This window comes from Stigmatopora nigra, chromosome 14 (assembly GCF_051989575.1).
Source record: "Stigmatopora nigra isolate UIUO_SnigA chromosome 14, RoL_Snig_1.1, whole genome shotgun sequence".
In the NCBI taxonomy this organism is placed as follows: domain Eukaryota; kingdom Metazoa; phylum Chordata; class Actinopteri; order Syngnathiformes; family Syngnathidae; genus Stigmatopora; species Stigmatopora nigra.
Genome location: NC_135521.1, coordinates 3,168,498 through 3,188,402, shown reverse-complemented (window position 1 = coordinate 3,188,402; position 19,905 = coordinate 3,168,498). Strand labels below are relative to the sequence as shown.

At 38.2% G+C, this 19,905-nt stretch overlaps 1 protein-coding gene across 3 annotated transcripts; it reads right to left on the bottom strand.

The window, feature by feature from the left end:
• Positions 1-935: 935 nt before the first annotated feature.
• sesn4 (sestrin 4) lies at positions 936-18,329 on the bottom strand. Of its 3 annotated transcripts, none has more exons than XM_077733501.1 (9): positions 18,111-18,329; positions 13,254-13,403; positions 5,793-5,975; positions 4,785-4,961; positions 4,235-4,319; positions 4,036-4,163; positions 2,918-3,087; positions 2,707-2,842; positions 936-1,601 (listed from the first exon to the last, which is right to left on the bottom strand). In XM_077733501.1, the coding sequence occupies exons 1-9, from the start codon at positions 18,168-18,170 to the stop codon at positions 1,512-1,514; spliced, it is 1,179 nt and encodes a 392-aa protein (XP_077589627.1). In that variant the 5' UTR covers positions 18,171-18,329; the 3' UTR covers positions 936-1,511. The 3 variants fall into 3 exon arrangements, with proteins under 3 accessions (XP_077589627.1, XP_077589628.1, XP_077589629.1); XM_077733502.1 differs by having other exon boundaries at positions 4,036-4,157; XM_077733503.1 differs by having other exon boundaries at positions 4,036-4,154.
• Positions 18,330-19,905: the final 1,576 nt, after the last annotated feature.

Sequence of the window (19,905 nt, the reverse complement as noted above, 5' to 3'; positions counted from 1 at the left end):
ATATATATATATATATATATATATATATATATATATATATATATATATATATATATATATATATATATATATATATATATATATATATATATATATATATATATATATATATATATATATATATATATATATATATATATATATATATATATATATATATATATATATATATATATATATATATATATATATATATATATATATATATATATATATATATATATATATATATATATATATATATATATATATATATATATATATATATATATATATATATATATATATATATATATATATATATATATATATATATATATATATATATATATATATATATATATATATATATATATATTACATTGACATTATATATAAAACACAATGAGAAACAAATACTGCAATCGTTATTAGATGTAAAATACTACAAATAATAACATTGCAAGAATAAAGCAGGGCCATTATGGAGAAACAACCTAACAATATAATATATGTAAAAAACGATTATTGTATAAGTATTTAGTTTTATTTATTCTTTTTTCTGGGTCAAAATCTTTTTTTGGATTAAAGAAAAACAAAAAACAAAACAAAAATGCAAATATTAGATAAAATAAATACCCGCATTTTTATTTATTCATACTAAAAATATTATATTATCTATTTGCTAAATATGTATATATGTATATGTGTATATATATATATATATATATATATATATATATATATATATATATATATATATATATATATATATATATATATATATATATATATATATATATATATATATATATATATATATATATATATATATATATATATATATATATATATATATATATATATATATATATATATATATATATAAATTTCATTAGCTATTTATTCATTTCAACATTATTTTAATATGCATTTATTTCATTTATTTAGTTATTTTTTGTTTTCAATCGTATTTCAGTTCTTTTAAATGAATCATTCCCACTAAATTTTTCATTTCAAATATTTATATGTATTCATTTCAATATTTGTCTATCCAGCATCCATTTCCGTTTTTTTTTCAACGTTATGCATTCAGTATTATTTTCTTGTCTGACATTTACGGACTGAAACATTCATATGATGATTATTTATTTCATACTTGTTGATGTCATTGTATTTATTGTGTTGTGTTCATGTAATTTTGGCACCCCACCAATAAAGAGCAAAAATATATATATATATATATATTTTGTTTTGTTCCATTGGCTCGAGCGGATTGAACACCATAAAAATGACGAGATGCAATTTCTGTCCGTCGCAAGCCGCAAACAATCATCCCCCCCATTGGTCGGTCGCTGGGTTTCTTTGCTCGTACAAATACAGACTTCTGCTTTCTTTAAGTCGCCACTAGTTGGAGAACCTGCTTTCAAAGTCCATTTGCTCACCTGTGAAAGGGTTACCAGTGCATTTTTTTTCCTCTCTCTCTCTTTGGCACGAGCGAGTTGGCGTGCAAAAAGGCAGGCTGGGATTGGTCAGGCGATCATGTACTGAGTAATGGCTCTCAAGGCGTAAAGCAACTCGGCTTGCAGGCGTGCTTCCATGATCAGCAAGTTGACGTCAATCTGCCCAAGAAACAACCACATTCAAACAGCTTTCAACATAAGAAATTCTAGGACCACCATGTCTCCAAACCGGGTCACGTTACTTTCATTCAGAGGGACATTACTAGGCTGACAAATCTAAATGAACCAATCTGATTTGACAAGCTTTTTCCGATAGTTTGTGGGTGTCAAACACGGTCCCCAAGTGCAGGTTTTTCTGACTAAGGGAGAACATTTTCCACAATCTGGTTTCTTAATGTGTAATCAGCAGATGGCAGTTGGGTTCTGGTGTTTGTTAAGTGGTATTGGCTGGATTACAGTTATCCCTCGATTATCGTGGTTAATGTAGACCAGACATGGCCACTATTATGAAAAACCGCAAAGTAGGGTCACCCCTATTTTAAAAAACAAAGCAGTTTCAGAGTGGATTTTCACATTTTTATGAACCTTTATGTTCTAGTAGAAAGGGAATGGCTTCCAATTGCGAGTTTCAGCGTCCAAAATCCTACTTTTTGAATGTACAAAAAATTATTTGAAAAAAAAAACATTAATACAGTGATCCCTCAGTTACCGCGGTTAATGGGGACCGGGACCACCCGCTATAAGTGAATTTCCGCCAAGTAGGGATGCCCCTTCAAAAATGCTTAATTTTAATTTAATTTAAAAAAAATCCCCCCCTTGTATACAGTACACCATATAGAATACGGGTAGAGGGAGTGAAATTCATGTTATAACAAAAAAAAAAACAGTAAAATATGTTGTCTCAATGTAATATTTGTATTTTTTTTTCCAAAAAAACGTGAAGCTCTGAATCCGCGGTGGCTAAACTGCGAAGTTGCGAGGGATCACTGTACAAAATAAAAGTGTAAAACAAGAAATATATTTAGTTTTTCATTTTAAAATGCGTTTTTAAAAAGAAACAAAAAGAAATACCAAAAAAATGTGAATATTTGGAATGAAAATTTACTTACTTTTCTTAAAAAGACAAACTGAAAATATTCTCTCAATATCTAATCATTGAATTCGATCATGAGAAGTCGACACACATGATTTACTTGGGCGGGCCACACAGAGTGATGTTGTGACCTTAAATGGTCTCGAGAGCAAAAAAAGTGGAGCCACTCACCCGTTCTGAGGTTTTCAGCACAGCGAGGCCCGGCGGGCTTTTCCCGGCGTCGGGGAAGCACGCCACTGTCTTGACATACGCCTTCAAATCAGGTCCCAAGAGGCGCCCCACATCCCCGTAATCGTAGTCGTCGTACCTGAGAGAGGACGAGCGTCATTGTAATCGCCGCCGGCAGCCGACAGAGCGCTTACCACCGCGTCGGGCGACTGACCGGATTCCCAGGACATAGTGGATGTAATTCCAGACGGCCCGCTTCAGGTCAGGCCCGTGCGGCCACGCGGACGGCGCCGTCACGCTCCGGAAGCGGTCATCCAGCAGGTGGCCCACATCGGAGTATAGGCGGTTGACCAGCGAGAAGCCGTGGTCCTCCCACGAGTAGTCCTGACATCACGGATCATCCATTGTACTTAACACTCAACTAGTGCAGACTTGTCCAACTCATTGTCATGTGACATGTATAAGTAGTTAAGGCAGTGCTTCTCAAATAGTGGGGCGCGCCCCCCTTGGGGGGGCGTGGTGCGATACCTGAGGGGGCGCGTGTAACCGTGGGGAACAGGATTTTATTTGGCCTTACTAGTATAAAGTGTAATTGCGCATCCACTACAGTAGTTGGCAGTGGCGCTCTCATTTATTTTTTTATTTCAGGCATTGATGCACTTAAAATCTTTTCTGTTGCAGACTTAAAACAAGATTTAATAAAGTTATTCTTTGTAAGTTTGACTATATTTCTTTCTTTTTTTCCTTTTCTTTAATGGTAATAAGGATAAAATGTTGTAACAATTTTATAAAATGATACATGAAACTCCATTTCATGTGGGCCGGACAATTTTAGATGTAATATTTAGATTTTTTTTTTAAATTGGATTGAAAGCCCTAAATAGTCAGTTTTTATAGATCTGAAGCAATGTTTTTTTTAGCTTATTTTTCCTTGTAATGAAAAAAGTCTTTTAATCACTTGTCATTTCGAATGGAAACACTTTTTTTAAAAAAAATTATGTTCAATATTAAAGTGGAAAATGGAAACTATATATTTATTTTAAGATTTTACAAAATGCTTTTTGAACTAAAAACACAAAAGAAAAACATATCGGATTGATTTTAAATCGAGGAAAATCAGGAAATTTAATATACATCTATCATCATTTGAATTTGATTTTGAAATAGAAAGTCATGATTTACTTTCTCAGGCCACACAAAATGATGTGGCGAGCCAGATTTGGCCCCCGGGCCGCCACTTTGACACCAGTGCATTAAAGTGTCTCTAGATTGAGCTTCTAAACAGCAAATACTCACTTAACGTCAATGGCAGTCAATGGCGGCTTGCCTCACCTGAACTCGAAATACTTGGAAGTGATTGTCGTCGTCCCGTCGCGCAAACTCCTGGTAGGAGAAGTCGGGTTCCGTGACAAAGCAAGACGGTTCCGCTGAAAAGATGCTCTCATCATCTTCTTGGATATCTGCAAAAAAAAGAAGGGTCCCGCCTTAGAATATGTATGTTTAAGTTCTGTGCGTGGTTTTGACTACTGACCTGCTTGTAGATACTCTTCTCGCTTGTCTCGCTCTTCCTGGACATTGTGGATCCTCTCCCTCACGTCGCCGTTGGCGTCTACACACTGATCCCAAAAGTTGTCATTTTCACTTCTCAAACAATTAATGGTGACTAAATAAGAAGAATATTGAGCTCTCTGAGAATGGGGGACCAAATGAAATAAATGAATGTTTAAAAGTGTCATTAATTCAGTAAATTAAACAAAGACGAGCTTAAATACCATCTTATGTAAAGGGGTATTCTCCAGGATTTTTTTGTAAAATAACAAATTAATATGACAGCTATTTTCATATTAGAATAATTGTTTGGACACATTTGTTGTGCACTCCCTAGAAATTCTTAATCCCCCCCCCCTTTTTTTTTTAATAAAAATAAACTAAGATGGAAAAAACGTATTTATTTCATGATTTCTTTATAGGAATTTAAAGTAATTAAATTGAGGTCAATAAATGTTTTATATTAAAATAAGGTAAAAAAATCGGTAATTTAGTTTGGTGGTATTGGTTTAAGATTCTCTATATTTTTTTACCCGCCATTGCGTGGTTTTGTCGCCGGCGCTGTTCGGGGAGAAAGGCCGGCCGTCGGCGGATGTAGTGGCGTCCGAGCCGAAGATGAAACTGCACAGCGAGTGGCAGTGGGCTAAGACCACCACGGCCTGGACCAGCTCGGCCAGCGACCAGCACTGCTCGCCGCACTTCAGTAGCGTCTAGACATGCGAGGAAAAAAAACAAAACACGTCAACACAGCAAGTCGAAATGGTCCCATTTCTAACAAAATTCCATGGGAAAGATCTATATACTATTCTTTGCATTTGTATTTCTTTTTCAGATACATTTTATTTTCCCCCAAAAAAGCAAATGAGCACGCAGGCCATGATTAAAAACAGGATAGAATTGTTTTATCATTTCATTGAAATTTTTTTAATCTTTAGTAATTTTACACTGATTTCCTAGTTAAAAAAAATGCCACTATCAATTAAAAAAAGACAATATGGTTAAAAACTGCAATAATACATTGTAAAAAGGGAAAAGATTTAATGGGCTATTCATTAATCATAATTTGGAGTTAATGTAGAATAAAATGTAAAAATACATTTTTCCACAAAATGATCAATGTAAATTGTTGCCCATACAATAAAAAAATGAGATGATAAAAAACTAGCAACATTTGAGCAGGAATTAAAAAAAATAAAATAATTCAACACATTTTCAGATGAATCTTTTGATTAAAAATGTTTGGCCGTAGAATTGAAGAAAGCCTTCAGGTAAAAATATGATGACTTTTTAGGGTGAGATATTTCCCCATTTTCAAGTTTTCCGTAGATATTTGCCAAAATATGTCTCCTTTTTTTGTGGCATGATTTTGTACTTTTTTAAAGGTATAAAAACCTGGAAGACAAGTTTTTACCATTAAAATATCTGTTTGATAGATGTGGTAATATTTCCCGATCCCAAACTATAATTTCAATGTTTTTCCACACTTCCATTTAAAAAGAAAGACACTCTTATTCATTTCAGTCTGTTATTCTTCTGCATACCTTGATGTGAGAGCAGGTGGCAAGCCATGGCCGGTGAGCCAACACCTTGTTGATGTGATCGAGTAGACGCAGGCGCGGGGGAGCCGCCTCCAGACCCCGTAGCCACAGCGGGTCGCCGCCCAGCCTCAGGAAATGTGCCGAGTGCACGTATACCAGATAGTCGCAGCGGTGACGCGCCGCCGCCTGATGACAAAAAAAAGTACAACAAAACGGGGTCAAAAGGGTCAAAGGCAGAATTCCAGTTATAGTGAGTTCAAGAAGTATTGGAACACCATGCTACATTGCAAGTTCTCCAACATAGAAATCATGGGGAGTTCTCAAACTCTCATAAAAAGGTGCATGCCCACTGTGAGGGGAAATCATCTAAAAAATAAGATATGATTTTTTAGCAATTTGTATGATATAGCTGCAAAGATATATCTGAACACAGCTCGAATTCTAACCGTCAAAGACTTGTTAGTTCCCCTTTAAAATTCCAAATCCACTCCATGAATCATCCTGTATCAGATGGAAGTGTTTGAGGTTGTTAGCTGAAAAAAGAAGCATTCCCACCTCATACAATCAGTAAGACTCAAAATTTTAACCAGGCCAAAACTAAAGAGGTGTCCAAAGACACCAGAGACAAAATTGTAGAGCTTGGTGAAAAGAGGTCCACTGTTAAAGTAATCAGTAGATTATTACCAAGTACACTGATCCCTAACCCAAACCCTAAGCCTTTTCTGAGGATAATGTGGCCACAATAATGGAAAAACTGCAAGGTAGGACCACCCCTATTATTACCTCATACCATATTACAGTGGTACCTAACCCTAACCCTATTAACCCCGTATTAGTTGTTTTAACACCTATGCGAAAGTACAATTATCAAAAAGTGTATGCATTAAATATTACATGTGCAGCAGCCCCATTAGTGTGTCAAAGTGTAGGTGAATGGGTGCCAATGTAAAGCTCCACTTCATGTTGATTTTGGGGCATTCTCGGGTAACTTGCATTTGATTTTGGGTCAGTTCCTATTAACATTGGGGCTTTTTGGGTCAGTTCCTTTATTTTGTAGGACTCAATCCATTTTGGGTGACTTAGCCTTAATTGTGCAGCTTTTTAGCTCAGTTCCTTTATTTTCAGGCTCACTTCCAATTGATTTCGGGTGAATTTGTGAAGTATAGAATGTATTCTTTATACTTTTATGCTGTATAGTCACTTGGATAGAATTTTGCGGAGCCTAGTGGTAAGTTTCCTTCATAACACCTATGAGTTAGGGGCATGTCATTTACTAAGACACGCCCATTTCTTTGTGTCACTTCGTCCCGCCTTAAGTTTGTACCTAGGTCACATGACCCTTTGTTAATAAAAGGGGCTACTCTGTTGGAGGTCGGTAGGGGATTGGAACTGGTCAGGCAAGGAGATGGACTCGTCTCCAAACGCTGGCACCTCCCGACCCCTCCCTCAGCTGATGTCTTTGAAAATCTCATCAAGCCGACTCTGCGTGTGCTACCTCTGATCCGAATTATTGAATGTATATGGTTCTAAACCTGACATTTTCTGGTGCCGAAAAACCCGGGGATTCATTTCTGAATTTCTCGGACCGCGGTGGACTGAAGGCCAAGAATTACTGACGTCAGCCCTCTTACTTTGAAAGAGGGGGCTTTTCGGTCGATCGCGGCCCGTTTGAAGAAGGAACCCGGCCGGAGAGAGGATGCACGCACAAGAGACGGTAGGGCTGTTTAAAATTTATATATAACAAGGCTGGTGAAAATCCCGTTTTTCCTCTCGTGAAAAAGTCGAAGAAAAACGTTCCATAAATAGGAAATATTTGCATATCGTTGGGGAGTATGTATGTCAAAAAAAAAAATAAAGGGAATACACAAGATATGCGGCGAATGTACACTTCGGCCATAGGTGACATTCGTAAGGAAAACTGGTGACGCGGTTTAGACTAGAGGGTGAAAGAATCCCTCGTAAAGGATTTTTGGAGATTGTTAAAAATAAGGGAAACCTTCCAAAAATACAGCACCTGATGAGTAAAAGCGCTTGATAAAAGTAATCTTCATATGAAGTATATATATATATATATCAACCAGAAGGATATGTATATATATGAACCTGAAATATGCCGTGACGCAGTCATAAATCTCGACGATTGCCGCGCAAAATAAGAGTATAAACGACTATCTAGGCGGGTAAATAAGATAATAAATTAGTTGGGACGTCCCTAAAAAATCCTAAAGAAATATATTAATAGAGTAACATTTGACCATTGTTTGGAAAAAGTTCAAAAAATCTTCAAACAAAAGAAAAGTTGCAAAAATGGGTTTAACAAACAGCAAAGAACTCTCAACCAACATGAAGTTTATGCTGAAGCATTTTCCAGGATAATTGCACATATATGAAAGAGTGGAGGAAGAATAAAGACAAAGGGTGGGGGGAGAAAAGGGCAAAGCACATGTGAAGAAAAAATGGCTGAGCCAAGGACAAAGGAAAAATGGCGGCCAAATGGAGTGAAAAAAGCCTTCTTTCCCTAACCCATCCCAAAACTCGCCAGCATGACAGGTCTGATGGATGCCAGGCCTGCTAAATGACAGTGCCCCCCTACTATCCCCCCTCTCGTACCAGGCACGGGGGGGGGGGGGGGGACTCCTGGAATGCCAGACAAGATGTCTCAGGTTACCTCGCATCAACAAGAGCAGAGGGAGATAAGAATGTAGAAGCAGAGGAGACAGAAATGGCATTCATCCAAATTATTAATGATATCAAACGAAAAGAAAACAATGCAGAAATGGCATTGATCCAAATTATTAGGTAAAGTTTAGATAAAATAATTAATTTAGGATAAGCATGATTTCTATAGGATGGAATAAGATGAATCATGTTTAGTGCACGAAATATGATTCATTGTTTTTCCATCACTAGATGAAATATGCTTTAGTGTGAGTCATATTAATGACTATTAACCTAGTTCTTTTGAGAATGACTAGTGCTGATAGGACAGAAAAAGGTGGTTAGCTGCCAATAAGCCCTTTTCAGGGATGGCGCTCTCCACTAGTGAAAAAATTACAGACCACTGATGTCTGTGAGCGTGAATGGTTGTTTGTCTTTTTGTGTTTTTGATTGGCCATCCACCAAGATATAATTGATCCCTTAGATATCAAGGTGGAAAAGGATTTAGTAAATTGGAATCAATTTCTGAAACTGCCAATAAGCCCTTTTCAGGGAGGGCAGCGAAGGATTGGAAATTTGAAATCAATTTCTGAAATCGCCAATAATTTTTTTTGGATGGTGATGAAAAATCAAGGAAAATTGTTTAGTCCAAAGAAATTTTTTGATGATAATGCATTGAATTGGAGGAACAAATCTGCAATGCGAAATTTTGAAGCACTGAGAAAAACAAAAAGTGGATCATATGAAATTCCAAAGTGCCATTGATTTCTAGGGATAATGGAATCCAAATTGTGTTAACGGATTAATTGACTGAATTGACAAAATGTTTCAGAATTTCGTTACCATACCAAACGCCATTATTCACTACACGATTGGAGCTGAATGATGAGTCTAATCTGGCTATCTGTATAAAAGAAAAACTTTAAAGAAACGCACTAATTTTGAGTTAGCAGGAGAAGACTGTGTTTTTCAACAGGAAACATGGAGAAGACGCACGAGCAACCCAAAATGAGAACGTCCGTACAACTGTTGCTGACCAAACAGCAGACATGAAAATAGCGGAGGATGCAGATCCATCTTTGCACTGTAAGGAGGTTCTCTCAGTTGAAACGTTTGAGGAGACAGGTAAGATAAGATTATTGACGCGATCAGACGTAATGGAAAGCATCCAATATTGATTGGAAAGATTATTGCTCGAGGAGCAATGCCATAAACCATAAGGAACTTTTATTTTGGTTTTATTGTCTCCATAAAAAGTGAAAGCGTTTCAATTGAGAACAAACCTTCTTACAGATTTTTAAAGTAAACAATTAGAGAGAAAAGAGAGACTACAATGGATAGATATGTAACTAAATTTTGATTTTATGCCAGACTATTGGAAAATGATGATTAAGAAAGTTTTAAAGGAGATGATTGGCAAACTCCAAAGACAATGGAATATTACATTTGATAAAAAAGACTACTAGTTTGGGATATTTCGAATTTCAAACAACTGAGTTTAATATGCAACACGATACACATTGTTAATTGAATTGGGACTTGATTAGTATGCAATTTATAAGTAATGAATTTTAATTGCCCTAAAGGAAAATTATGCTAGAAAATATTAACCCTGATAAACAAGGGGTGGTTACATTTTAGTAGGTTCAATTCTTTTCAGAATTATAAATGTTTACATTTGTTTCTGGATATTAATTGATGTGAATGTAACTGTTGCAGAGAGCGGGAAAGCTGTTTTCCTGAGGAGAAGGCAGCCTGGTTTGCTCTATGTATTTTTCCTATTTTTAGCATGATTAGTTAATTTGTGAAATTGCAGGAAAGGAAAAATCAAATATAGTTTTTGATGTTAACATGGAAGCAGTGATCAAAATAGAATAACAGCTAGTATATCTATTTTTGAGTGATAAGACATTCAGATTTTCACAAACAAAGTGATGGAATAAGTAAGATTGTTGTGATTTTTGTTCATTTGAGAATTAAGCCCAACCAAGTGGCCGTATGCAGGTGTTGAGCATGCGCTAAAGATGACAGCAGCTAAAGCAGCAGCGCAAACACATACTGCACAGTATTCACAACAACAAAAACTGAGTCGAAAACAGTATTAATTGATAGGCAAAACATTGCATCACATAAGGTAGAGATGCATCTATACAGAAAGAACACAGAACAGTCTGCAGAAGACCTGTACACAGCTAAAGGCCTAGCGTGCCTCCCAAAAATTATTCCAAAATTGAGCCATGGATTGAAACATGTCTCAACAGGGGGGATGACGGACATGGTACAGTGTGTGTTCCATGTCCCAGAGGTCTAAATACCTACTTTTAATTTTTTGGTGTTTGATTTGTTGCAGTCATGGTGTGCAAGGTAACCTCAGGCCCAAACGAGGACAACGTCCAAAGAGTGTGGGACTGGTAGAGCAAACAAATATTCATGGAAGACCATTTCAACATCCTCTATGGGAAGGTGAAACATGACAAAAGGCAAAGGGCAAGGCAGACCTAATCACAGAATGGATGGTAACATGTTTGGAGAAACTTGTCCAAAGAACGGGCAAGCTGCCGTGATCCCTTTTTGTCTACTTTGCAGGAGGTGGTGAAGCCAGGTGACTGGATGCTGATCCCAGTCATAAAAAGGAAGTCCTGGTTCTCTCCACGATGGGAAGACCCATTCGTGGCCCAACTCACCAACCTCCACTGCTGCAAAGATGGCTGAAATGTCAAAGTGCTTTCACCAATGCCAGGTCAAGGTAGTTCGACACACAGGTGACTCTGAGTAGACTGGAAGTTGGACGGTATCAAAACCCTTGTCCGTAAAAAACTCATCAGTCTACTCACCTGCCACGAGCACGCCTCACTTAACCTTGAGCTTCCGTAGACTTTGCACCTCTACACATAGGCCACAGTGAAAGCTGTTGCCACCTACATCACAGTGACTGCACTGTCAGTGACTGCCTGGGCGTGTCTGAACGCCCCGCCCACTGAGACTCGAGTGGGAAAACAAGATGGTGACATACTCCTATCACAGAGGAGAGTGAATTGGTATGAAAAGAACAATCTGGAGAACTACTATGAAGATGTGTGGTATCCTGACATCCTGAATTCACTGGGTCTAGACGTCGCGCTTAAATCTGCAGTGAGGCAGATGAGATGCATTCCTTTTAAGGGTAATGAACATAACAGTAGGCGATAAGGGACCAAAATCAGTGCAATTCAAACCACATGATTCAATCTGGGGTGGTGGTGTTCGGTCGTGACTACAAGTGGTCCACTCCCCCAGAAAATCATACTGTCGCAACTTTGCCAAATCCGAGGTATAGCCGATGATTTAAAAGCCCTAAGGGAAATGGAGTTGCAGGAGGATGGAGCCAATGATGGAGATGCGTGTGCCATGATGGGAGAACACTGCTGCACCTTCATCCCAGATGAAACCAAAACATGACTCGGGCTATAGCTGAAATGAAAGCCTTGGCCAACACGGGTTGTGGTTTTTCGATTGTGTTTAAATTTGCAACTTCCTCATTTGCGATTTTGTTACGGTTCTGTATTTTCTATGTATGAAAATTATGATTCGAAATACTATCTAGCACATGCTGGTAACTTACAATGACATACAGTATAACCGCGTGGCAAATCATAATGGAGATTCTTCCACTCTTTCAAAGTGGGACGAGTCTCGGTATGTCGAGTGCTTCCGGTTATTGTACTTGTTTTGACTTAAAAACTGTGTCCACTCATAAAGAGGGACGCAGACGGATTTTTCTCGGATAACCCTAAAATTACCTCAAGTTTTTGCCTCTGCCTTGACAAGTGATTTTATTGTTTTCCATACCCCTTGATAAATAATGCTGATGATATTTGTATTCTAGAATCTGGATAGGAGGGATATAAATTTATGTATTTCATGAAAATTCTTTCAAAGTAACTATAGGGGGGAAATGTGAAGTATAGAATGTATTCTTTATACTTTTATGCTGTATAGTCACTTGGATAGAATTTTGCGGAGCCTAGTGGTAAGTTTCCTTCATAACACCTATGAGTTAGGGGCATGTCATTTACTAAGACACGCCCATTTCTTTGTGTCACTTCGTCCCGCCTTAAGTTTGTACCTAGGTCACATGACCCTTTGTTAATAAAAGGGGCTACTCTGTTGGAGGTCGGTAGGGGATTGGAACTGGTCAGGCAAGGAGATGGACTCGTCTCCAAACGCTGGCACCTCCCGACCCCTCCCTCAGCTGATGTCTTTGAAAATCTCATCAAGCCGACTCTGCGTGTGCTACCTCTGATCCGAATTATTGAATGTATATGGTTCTAAACCTGACAGAATTCATCTAAATTTAGAAGCATTTCCTGTTCAATTTGACTCAGTTGAAATTTGGGGGCATTTGTGGTTCATTTCCAGATGATACTTTTTCATTTCCTATTGGTTTTGGAACGTTTACAAGTCACATTTCCTGCTTTTGAATGTCTTACAATAAATACTGGGGCATTTCAGAAAACTTTCTATAAATTTTGGGGCATTTTCTGTCACTTCCTTCGATTCTGGTGCATTTCAATAAAAAAGCATGTTTTTATGTGCCGAAAAAGAGGGCGGGAATTTGTTATTTTACAGATTATTTGATTCATCAATCAGTTATATATATCATTTTATTTTTCATTCATTTGCTGCCAACTTTCCCTCTTCAAATGGGTTTGACGTCTTCTAGAGACAAGCTAATTTGCACTCACTACAGAAGAACAAGCTGACGCTACACGATTGGACGTCAATCGCTAGAAAGAGTTAAAAAGTCGGTCGGGAATGGCCACCCACCATGATAGCGATGTAATGCCGGCAGGGCAGCGGCAGAGGTCCGTCCACGTGCAGGATGTAGTGCTGCGCTCGTAGAAAGCTCTCCAAGTACTGCGGGTGGGATGCCATCTGCCGCGAAACGGCATCCACACCGCTTCGGCCGGTCGCCACCTTCGCCGATGGCACAGAAGAAAACAAAACAAGTGATTAAGTACTGTAGTACTGTAGGTAAGAACCTAGGGATGTGTATATACTACATATTACATCTTATCTGGCGTAATTCGTACTACGATTGGATCCTCATACTATACTTTTTATATGATTATTGCCATTTTTTTCACATTAGAAAGAACTAGAAAAAAATGGGAGTTTTAATTGCAAATATTACAATACTCTTGGAAATGATTCTATCATTAAATTGGTAATAGTGGACTTTTTTTTATTTAAGGGTGATATATCATACAACGTATGGCCCGGTAAAATTACTCTGTATGTGTATCTATCTATATGTTTATGTCTATTTTGGTCTGAAGACGGGGTGTCTGTGGAATTTTCGCTTTTACCTAACTAGTTTGGTTACCCAAACAGGGGACCCCAAAAGGAGAAAAAATGGTTCCTCTTTTCCTGGCGATTGTGATGAGCAACTTTTGTTCTCAAATCATCACCTTGGAACAGGACATGACTTGAGTTACACCCACTTTTGGGATGTGCCAGAAAATCTGAGTACCAGGAGAGAACCCACACAAGCCCAGGGAGAGCATGCAAACTCCAAACAGTGAGGACCGACCGACCTGGGAGCGAACCCCGGTCCCAACAACTGTGAGGCCGACACGCTAACCCAGACATGGGCAAACTACGGCCCGTTAGGCTTTTTAATCCGGCCCGCCGATGTTGTCCAAATAATGTTTTTTTTTCTTTCTCCAAGATGGCGCCGTCACGCGGAAGCCAATGACAGTAGCTGTGTCCACTCTTATTTGTTTTTCGTGTTTTACAGCCCCTCTAGATTTTTCTAAATTATATTTTAATATTTCTTAATACATTTCTTTTCACTTGACTTTCTACTTTTTACATTAATGATGAGTGATGAGTATGTTAATACTTTAGTCCTTTTTTTATGTTTATGTTTCATATGTACTGTTAACGAATGCACTTTTTTATTTGTATCGTATCTTGTGCTGACCCGGCCCATCTGTCAAATTTTTAAAGTCAATGTGGCCCCCGGGCCCAAAAGTTTGCCCACCCCTGCGCTAACCACTCGTACACGAGTGATACAATAATCGGACAAAATCAACAGGGAATGAGAATGAAGTAATGTGTAACCAAAATGCCCCCACCCAAAAAAAAATAATACATTTGAGCGAGGCACTTTTTCACAGCAATGAAAAAAGTACTCTGTTGATCCCACTGACCTACATTGAGATGACCGCTTAAGTTTTTTGGCATATATGTTTTGTAGTTGTCAGTTTTCCTTCTCAATGTTTACTGCACTCAAAAGAAAAATGTGCACGCTCATGATTCCAAATGATGACTTGTCACTTTTAGCCCACACAAGCTGCTTTTTTGCTTTTTCTTTTTCATGTGCGTTTTACCTCCCCTACAGCTTATTTTCATGTGGGTGTGAGTCCTCAAGAGTGCTGCTGTTTGCATGAAATTTTCTTTGTTGACAGCAGTAGCCTTGAAACCGCGTCTTTGTCAGTCTGAATGCAAGAAAAAGGAGAAAATTCAGTCTATAATTTTATCTCTGATTATCATAGATATCCAAACCATTTGCAGTGGGATTGCAGGTTTGCTCACACACACCTCGTGTGTTAGCATCTTAAAAAGGCTGCTGTCACGTTTCCCAATATTTTTTAACATAAATGTTTCATTTGCTCTTGGCATCAGGTTTTTTTTTAAATTTTATTACAGAGCTAACTCTTTCTTCTTCACGTATTGGCTGCCAATAATAATGCATGAGTTGAAATATGATGAAATTAAAGTTTGTTAATAGGTGTGATTTATTTATTTTTTCATTATAACTTTGTAAATATTCTTTTCATTAATACTGTATTCATTTATAAATGTCTCATCTGATCTCATTCTCTTAACCACTTTATCCTCATTAGAGTCATGGGGGTTAACGGGTAGGGGGGGTTCCTCCAGCCAATCCCAGCTGTCTCCAGGCCAGAGGCGGGGGACACCTTGAATCGGTGACCAGCCAATCGCAGGGTACATGGAGACGGATAACCATGCACACTCACACCAATACAGAGAGACAATTTAGTCTAATCAGCCCACCATTCATGTTTTTGGAATGTGGGAGCAAACCGGAGTACCCGGAGGAAACCCACGCGTTGTTATGAACTCATGAATTTTCGGCAAAATGAGACAAATTCATAGAGGTGCAATATAAGTCTCACATTTTCAGTAGTATTAATGAAAATATTTCTGTTCCTGCGATATTGAATGATGACTTTTCGATGGCACTGAGGCCAAAAACAGCAGGTGATTTTCCCTCTTCTTCTTGACCTCATTTGTTTTTGGCAGAGTTAAAAGCGGCTTCAGCCGGCCGGTCGGGCTCTTCCCGTTGAATGGTCGCCAAGGCCTCATCAGGAACAAGATTGAATGTCCCGTGACCCACAAAAAACACACTCCTCAACATGAGCCCCTTTCTGAGAAGCCATTTTCCTTTCTCAGTGCATCATGCTCATTCCCAGTCTCTCCTATAGAGGGCCAATTTATCTTACATGTCTTTAGCACCGGTTATGCTCAACAAACTTCACTCTCAGTGTTGACGGACATTAACAAATGTTAATTATGTTTTCTTTTCTGAAGCCGGGAACTAAAAGTGCCTCTTTTATTTGAACAAAAAAAAAAATAGTATGCGCCTCAAAAAAGGGGATAGACTTTCTGCATCGGTGAATGGTAATATAACATTATAAAACACATTTTAAAAAACTCTGATTATGATGCAGACACACTCAAAAATAAATTGAATCTAACCTTACACTAAACTAAATTCTAATTGTTTTACATTTTTAGACCTTCCCCCGGCTGGGTTGGCTTTTTGCCCTGCCTCCAACCTCACGTTGACTACCGATAGGCTGTTTGTTTGCTGTTGTTGTTCAAAATATTTGGAAAATGATGCACACACACGTCCTCACAATAGGATAACGCACGACCACTTGCCAACAAGAATTAGTCTTGAATTAGCGAATGCTCCGCTTGGGGCAGCCAGTGATGTTTCCTGACATTTAATTATATCTTGTCTTTTTAATTTATTCATTTCATGTTAATTCATTCATTTTCAGCAACTGCTTATCCTCAAAAGGGTCACACCAGGTTGGGGACACCCTGAATTACTGGCCAGTCAATCGCAGGGCAGAAGAAAACGGACAACCATTCACACTCACACTCCTACTTAGGAACAATGTGGAGTTTTTAACATCCCTGCATGTTTAAGGATGTGAGAGGAAACTGGAATATCCGGAGAAAAACCACACAAGCCCTGAGAGGAAAATGGACCTGAGATCAAAAGTACATAAAAGCCATTGTAATTCCATTTTGATTCAGAACGCCATTCTGTCTGCCCATTAGGCGCTTCAATTAAATGACTAATGAATTAACCGTTTTTATGATAATCAATAGACAATTTTGCCAAATGCTCTTTATTGCAAATATTTTGTAAATTTGTGGGTGGCTATTAATTCTAGATGTCCCCCATCTCTGGCCCAAAGTCCAGCTGACTTTGGATGGGCTCCAGCACCCTCCGTGACTCTAGTGAGGATAAAGCAGTTCAGAAAATGAAATGAAAAAAGTGAACACAATTTACTTTCGCAGGCCGCATAAAGTGATGTGGTGGGCTGGAACTGGCCCCCGGGCTGCCACTTTGACACCTGTGCCTTAGTTGGACGTGAAATAAATGCGTCAACAGCTTTCTGTAGAGATGTGAAAGGGAGGCGGGGGAGTAAGACAAACAAAAGTCTGTGCTGCAGGATGAAAAAAAGATGAGCAAGTGAATCCTTTTTTTGTTGCATTTTTACAATACATTCACTTGGAAATGAGCGTGCACTCGCATTGTGGTGAGCAGTACCATATTTTCCGTTGAATTCCTGCCTGTTTTGCTCCAATTCCATCTGCAGCAAACATGACAAGTCCCTTTCTTTTAATTGAGACTACCAGAGTCAGCGCCCCCTATAGGTTGCAAAGCACACAGCAGCAACGGAGGAGAAAAACAAGTTTGATTGGCAGTCCTCGTGGAGCCCCAAAATCATCACAGCATAAAAAAATAGCATCTATTCATTTGGACCCGAATGTTAAATTGACAGCATTTTGAAAAGGCTGCTACTGTATTCCATATTTCCACTTGACACTTTTCTATCGAAATCTTGTCAGGTTGACGTCACTCCTCAACTAGCGCCTGCCTGTATATTTCAACACAATCAAGGTCAGTGGTGGCATGTTTTGCCCACCCGGTTGCATTTAAATTGAGAAAATGTGATTTTAAATACACTTCCAAGCGCAAAGCGTAGTTATTTAAGTGAACGCGGCGACGTGTATTGAAAGAGTGACGAGAAAGGTGCTTTACTGTAAAGGAAGAAGTCGGAAACTTTGTTTTTCATAGCCTTTATCGTTTCCAAAAAATGTAACCTTAAAATAAAACATAATTCTTCGCCGACATTAGAAAAAATATTTATAACGGTTTTTTTTTTATTATATTGAGGAAAAGTTTACTATCTTAAAATTGACACCGGTGATTTGAATTACAATGAAGTAAGACAGAGGCGTTGAAATGCATATATTTTTCGGGGGTGAAATTGAACCCTCTGGGTAAAATAAATGAATGAAAGTCCTGTTTTGGCCGTGAATGCTCCCGCAAATCTGCCGCTTTTGCCTTACCTGTTTCTGCACTCTCTGGCTTCTGAGAGGGTATTCCATTTTATTCGTGCAGATGATCATTTTCCAGCCCAGGGTGCAAATTACATGGACGCGGCTGTGGCTTGTAGATCCCCGGCCAGGCGCTGCTTCTGACAAAAAGCGGCTGAGGGGTCTGAGACGTCTTCGCCGCTCGACTGCCGGCAAACGAGTTGTCAAAGTGAGCCAAGACGAAAGCTGCCCGCGGACAACTGGCAGCTACGGTAACAGTGTGGCCAATCACAAGGAAGCAAGGGAGGGCATAGTGACTTGTCCATTAAACGCTTAGCCAATCACAAAAAAATAAAGGCGGGCGCTTCCGGCAAAATTCTGTCTACTTACAGTGATCAGGACTAGACAAAATTTGTATTGTTTAATTTTATGCTTTAAATTACGTCGTTTCATAACATGTACGTTTAAATTGTGGTTTGGGAAAATATATTTGGTTTGACACCAAGTAAGATCGGACAGAACACTGGCCAATTACAGCAAAGGAGAGGCGGGAATAACAGCGCTCTCGGTAGCATTGCGACCAATCAAAGCTCAGGGGGCGGGTTTTATTTACTGAAGGCGAAAGCTGAGGTGCTGACGTATGCCCACTTGAAGAAAACTGCGTTGAACAGGAGCGTCAAAATGCTTTTTTGTGGTTTCCTTCTGAGTTGTATTATGTTGACCACCTCCAATACATTTAATTCGTTTAGCTAACCTTATTGGCGTTGTGGGCGGAAAAAAATGGGCTGATTTGTTTTAGTGCTGTCAAAGACCGGAAAACTGGGTTTTCCATGCTTAATTGACTATAACAAATTAGCTAATTAATCTATTTTGATAGGCAAATTAACTTTTTTTTTTTAAAAACCCAACAGTTTTGTTTTGTCAAAACCTCAAAACAAATGTTTGGATCATAACAACAGATTAGGCTACTTCCTTCTTTAGATGGTCAGCTCATTCAACTCACCATTTCGTCGGACAGAAAAATAGTGTCTAATTTTGGCAGTATTGGTGTTGCAGACCTGCTAACTTCTCTAAAACTTAAAGGAAAAAACTTTAAAAAGTAGATTTTAAAAAAAGGTAAAAGGGTAAATATCCGAGCTGCCAACTTATCCAGAATTTCCGGAGTTTACTCCAGACAAACAACACAAACTCCAGGACTCTTAAAAACCAGTCTTTTGCTTTGAAACAAATCCTAACATTTCCAGAGGAGTTAGTTAACCTTATATTCATTATGCTGTACCTTTTCAATAGTTTGCAAAAGCACTATTTCAATTAATGCAAAAACATGTTAATAACACTGATTTAAAAGTGTCCTATTTTTTTTTTACAGTTTATATCAATTTTGCATGAATCACATTCACTCCTGATGAAACAAAACTGCGAAAATGGGACAAGAGTACTCCTGAAATGGGGTCGAAAGAGGTTTGGCAGATCTGGTGTAGTACCAATTTCCAACACACTATTTTCCAATATTATGATTGAATTTCTTCAGAAAAAGACACCCAACAAAAACACTAGCCATCCCTAAAATGAAACTCATTAAAAGAAGACTCAATGCTTGATGAGGGCATTCTGTCTAACACCAAAAGGACATTAAACACATTTTGTCAAATATAAAATTTTTACAATTGTTCACAAATTATTCACATTGTACTTCAGTGGGTTCTGTGGGACAAACATGCATGCATGCATGCAAGACCTACTCTAAGACTTTTATTGGATTGGTTAAGCTTTTGGCACGGAAAGGCCTATAAACAAGGCTCACGTGTGTTAGAATTTAAATGAAATT

Coding starts and splice junctions, on each gene's coding strand:
- sesn4 (XM_077733501.1), bottom strand. CDS start 18,170: ATGATCATCTGCACGAATAAAATGGAATACCCTCTCAGAAGCCAGAGA. Junction 13,404..18,110: donor GCCAGAGAGTGCAGAAACAG/GTAAGGCAAAAG, acceptor CCATCGGCGAAG/GTGGCGACCGGCCGAAGCGG. Junction 4,320..4,784: donor ACAAAACCACGCAATGGCGG/GTAAAAAAATAT, acceptor TTTTGGGATCAG/TGTGTAGACGCCAACGGCGA.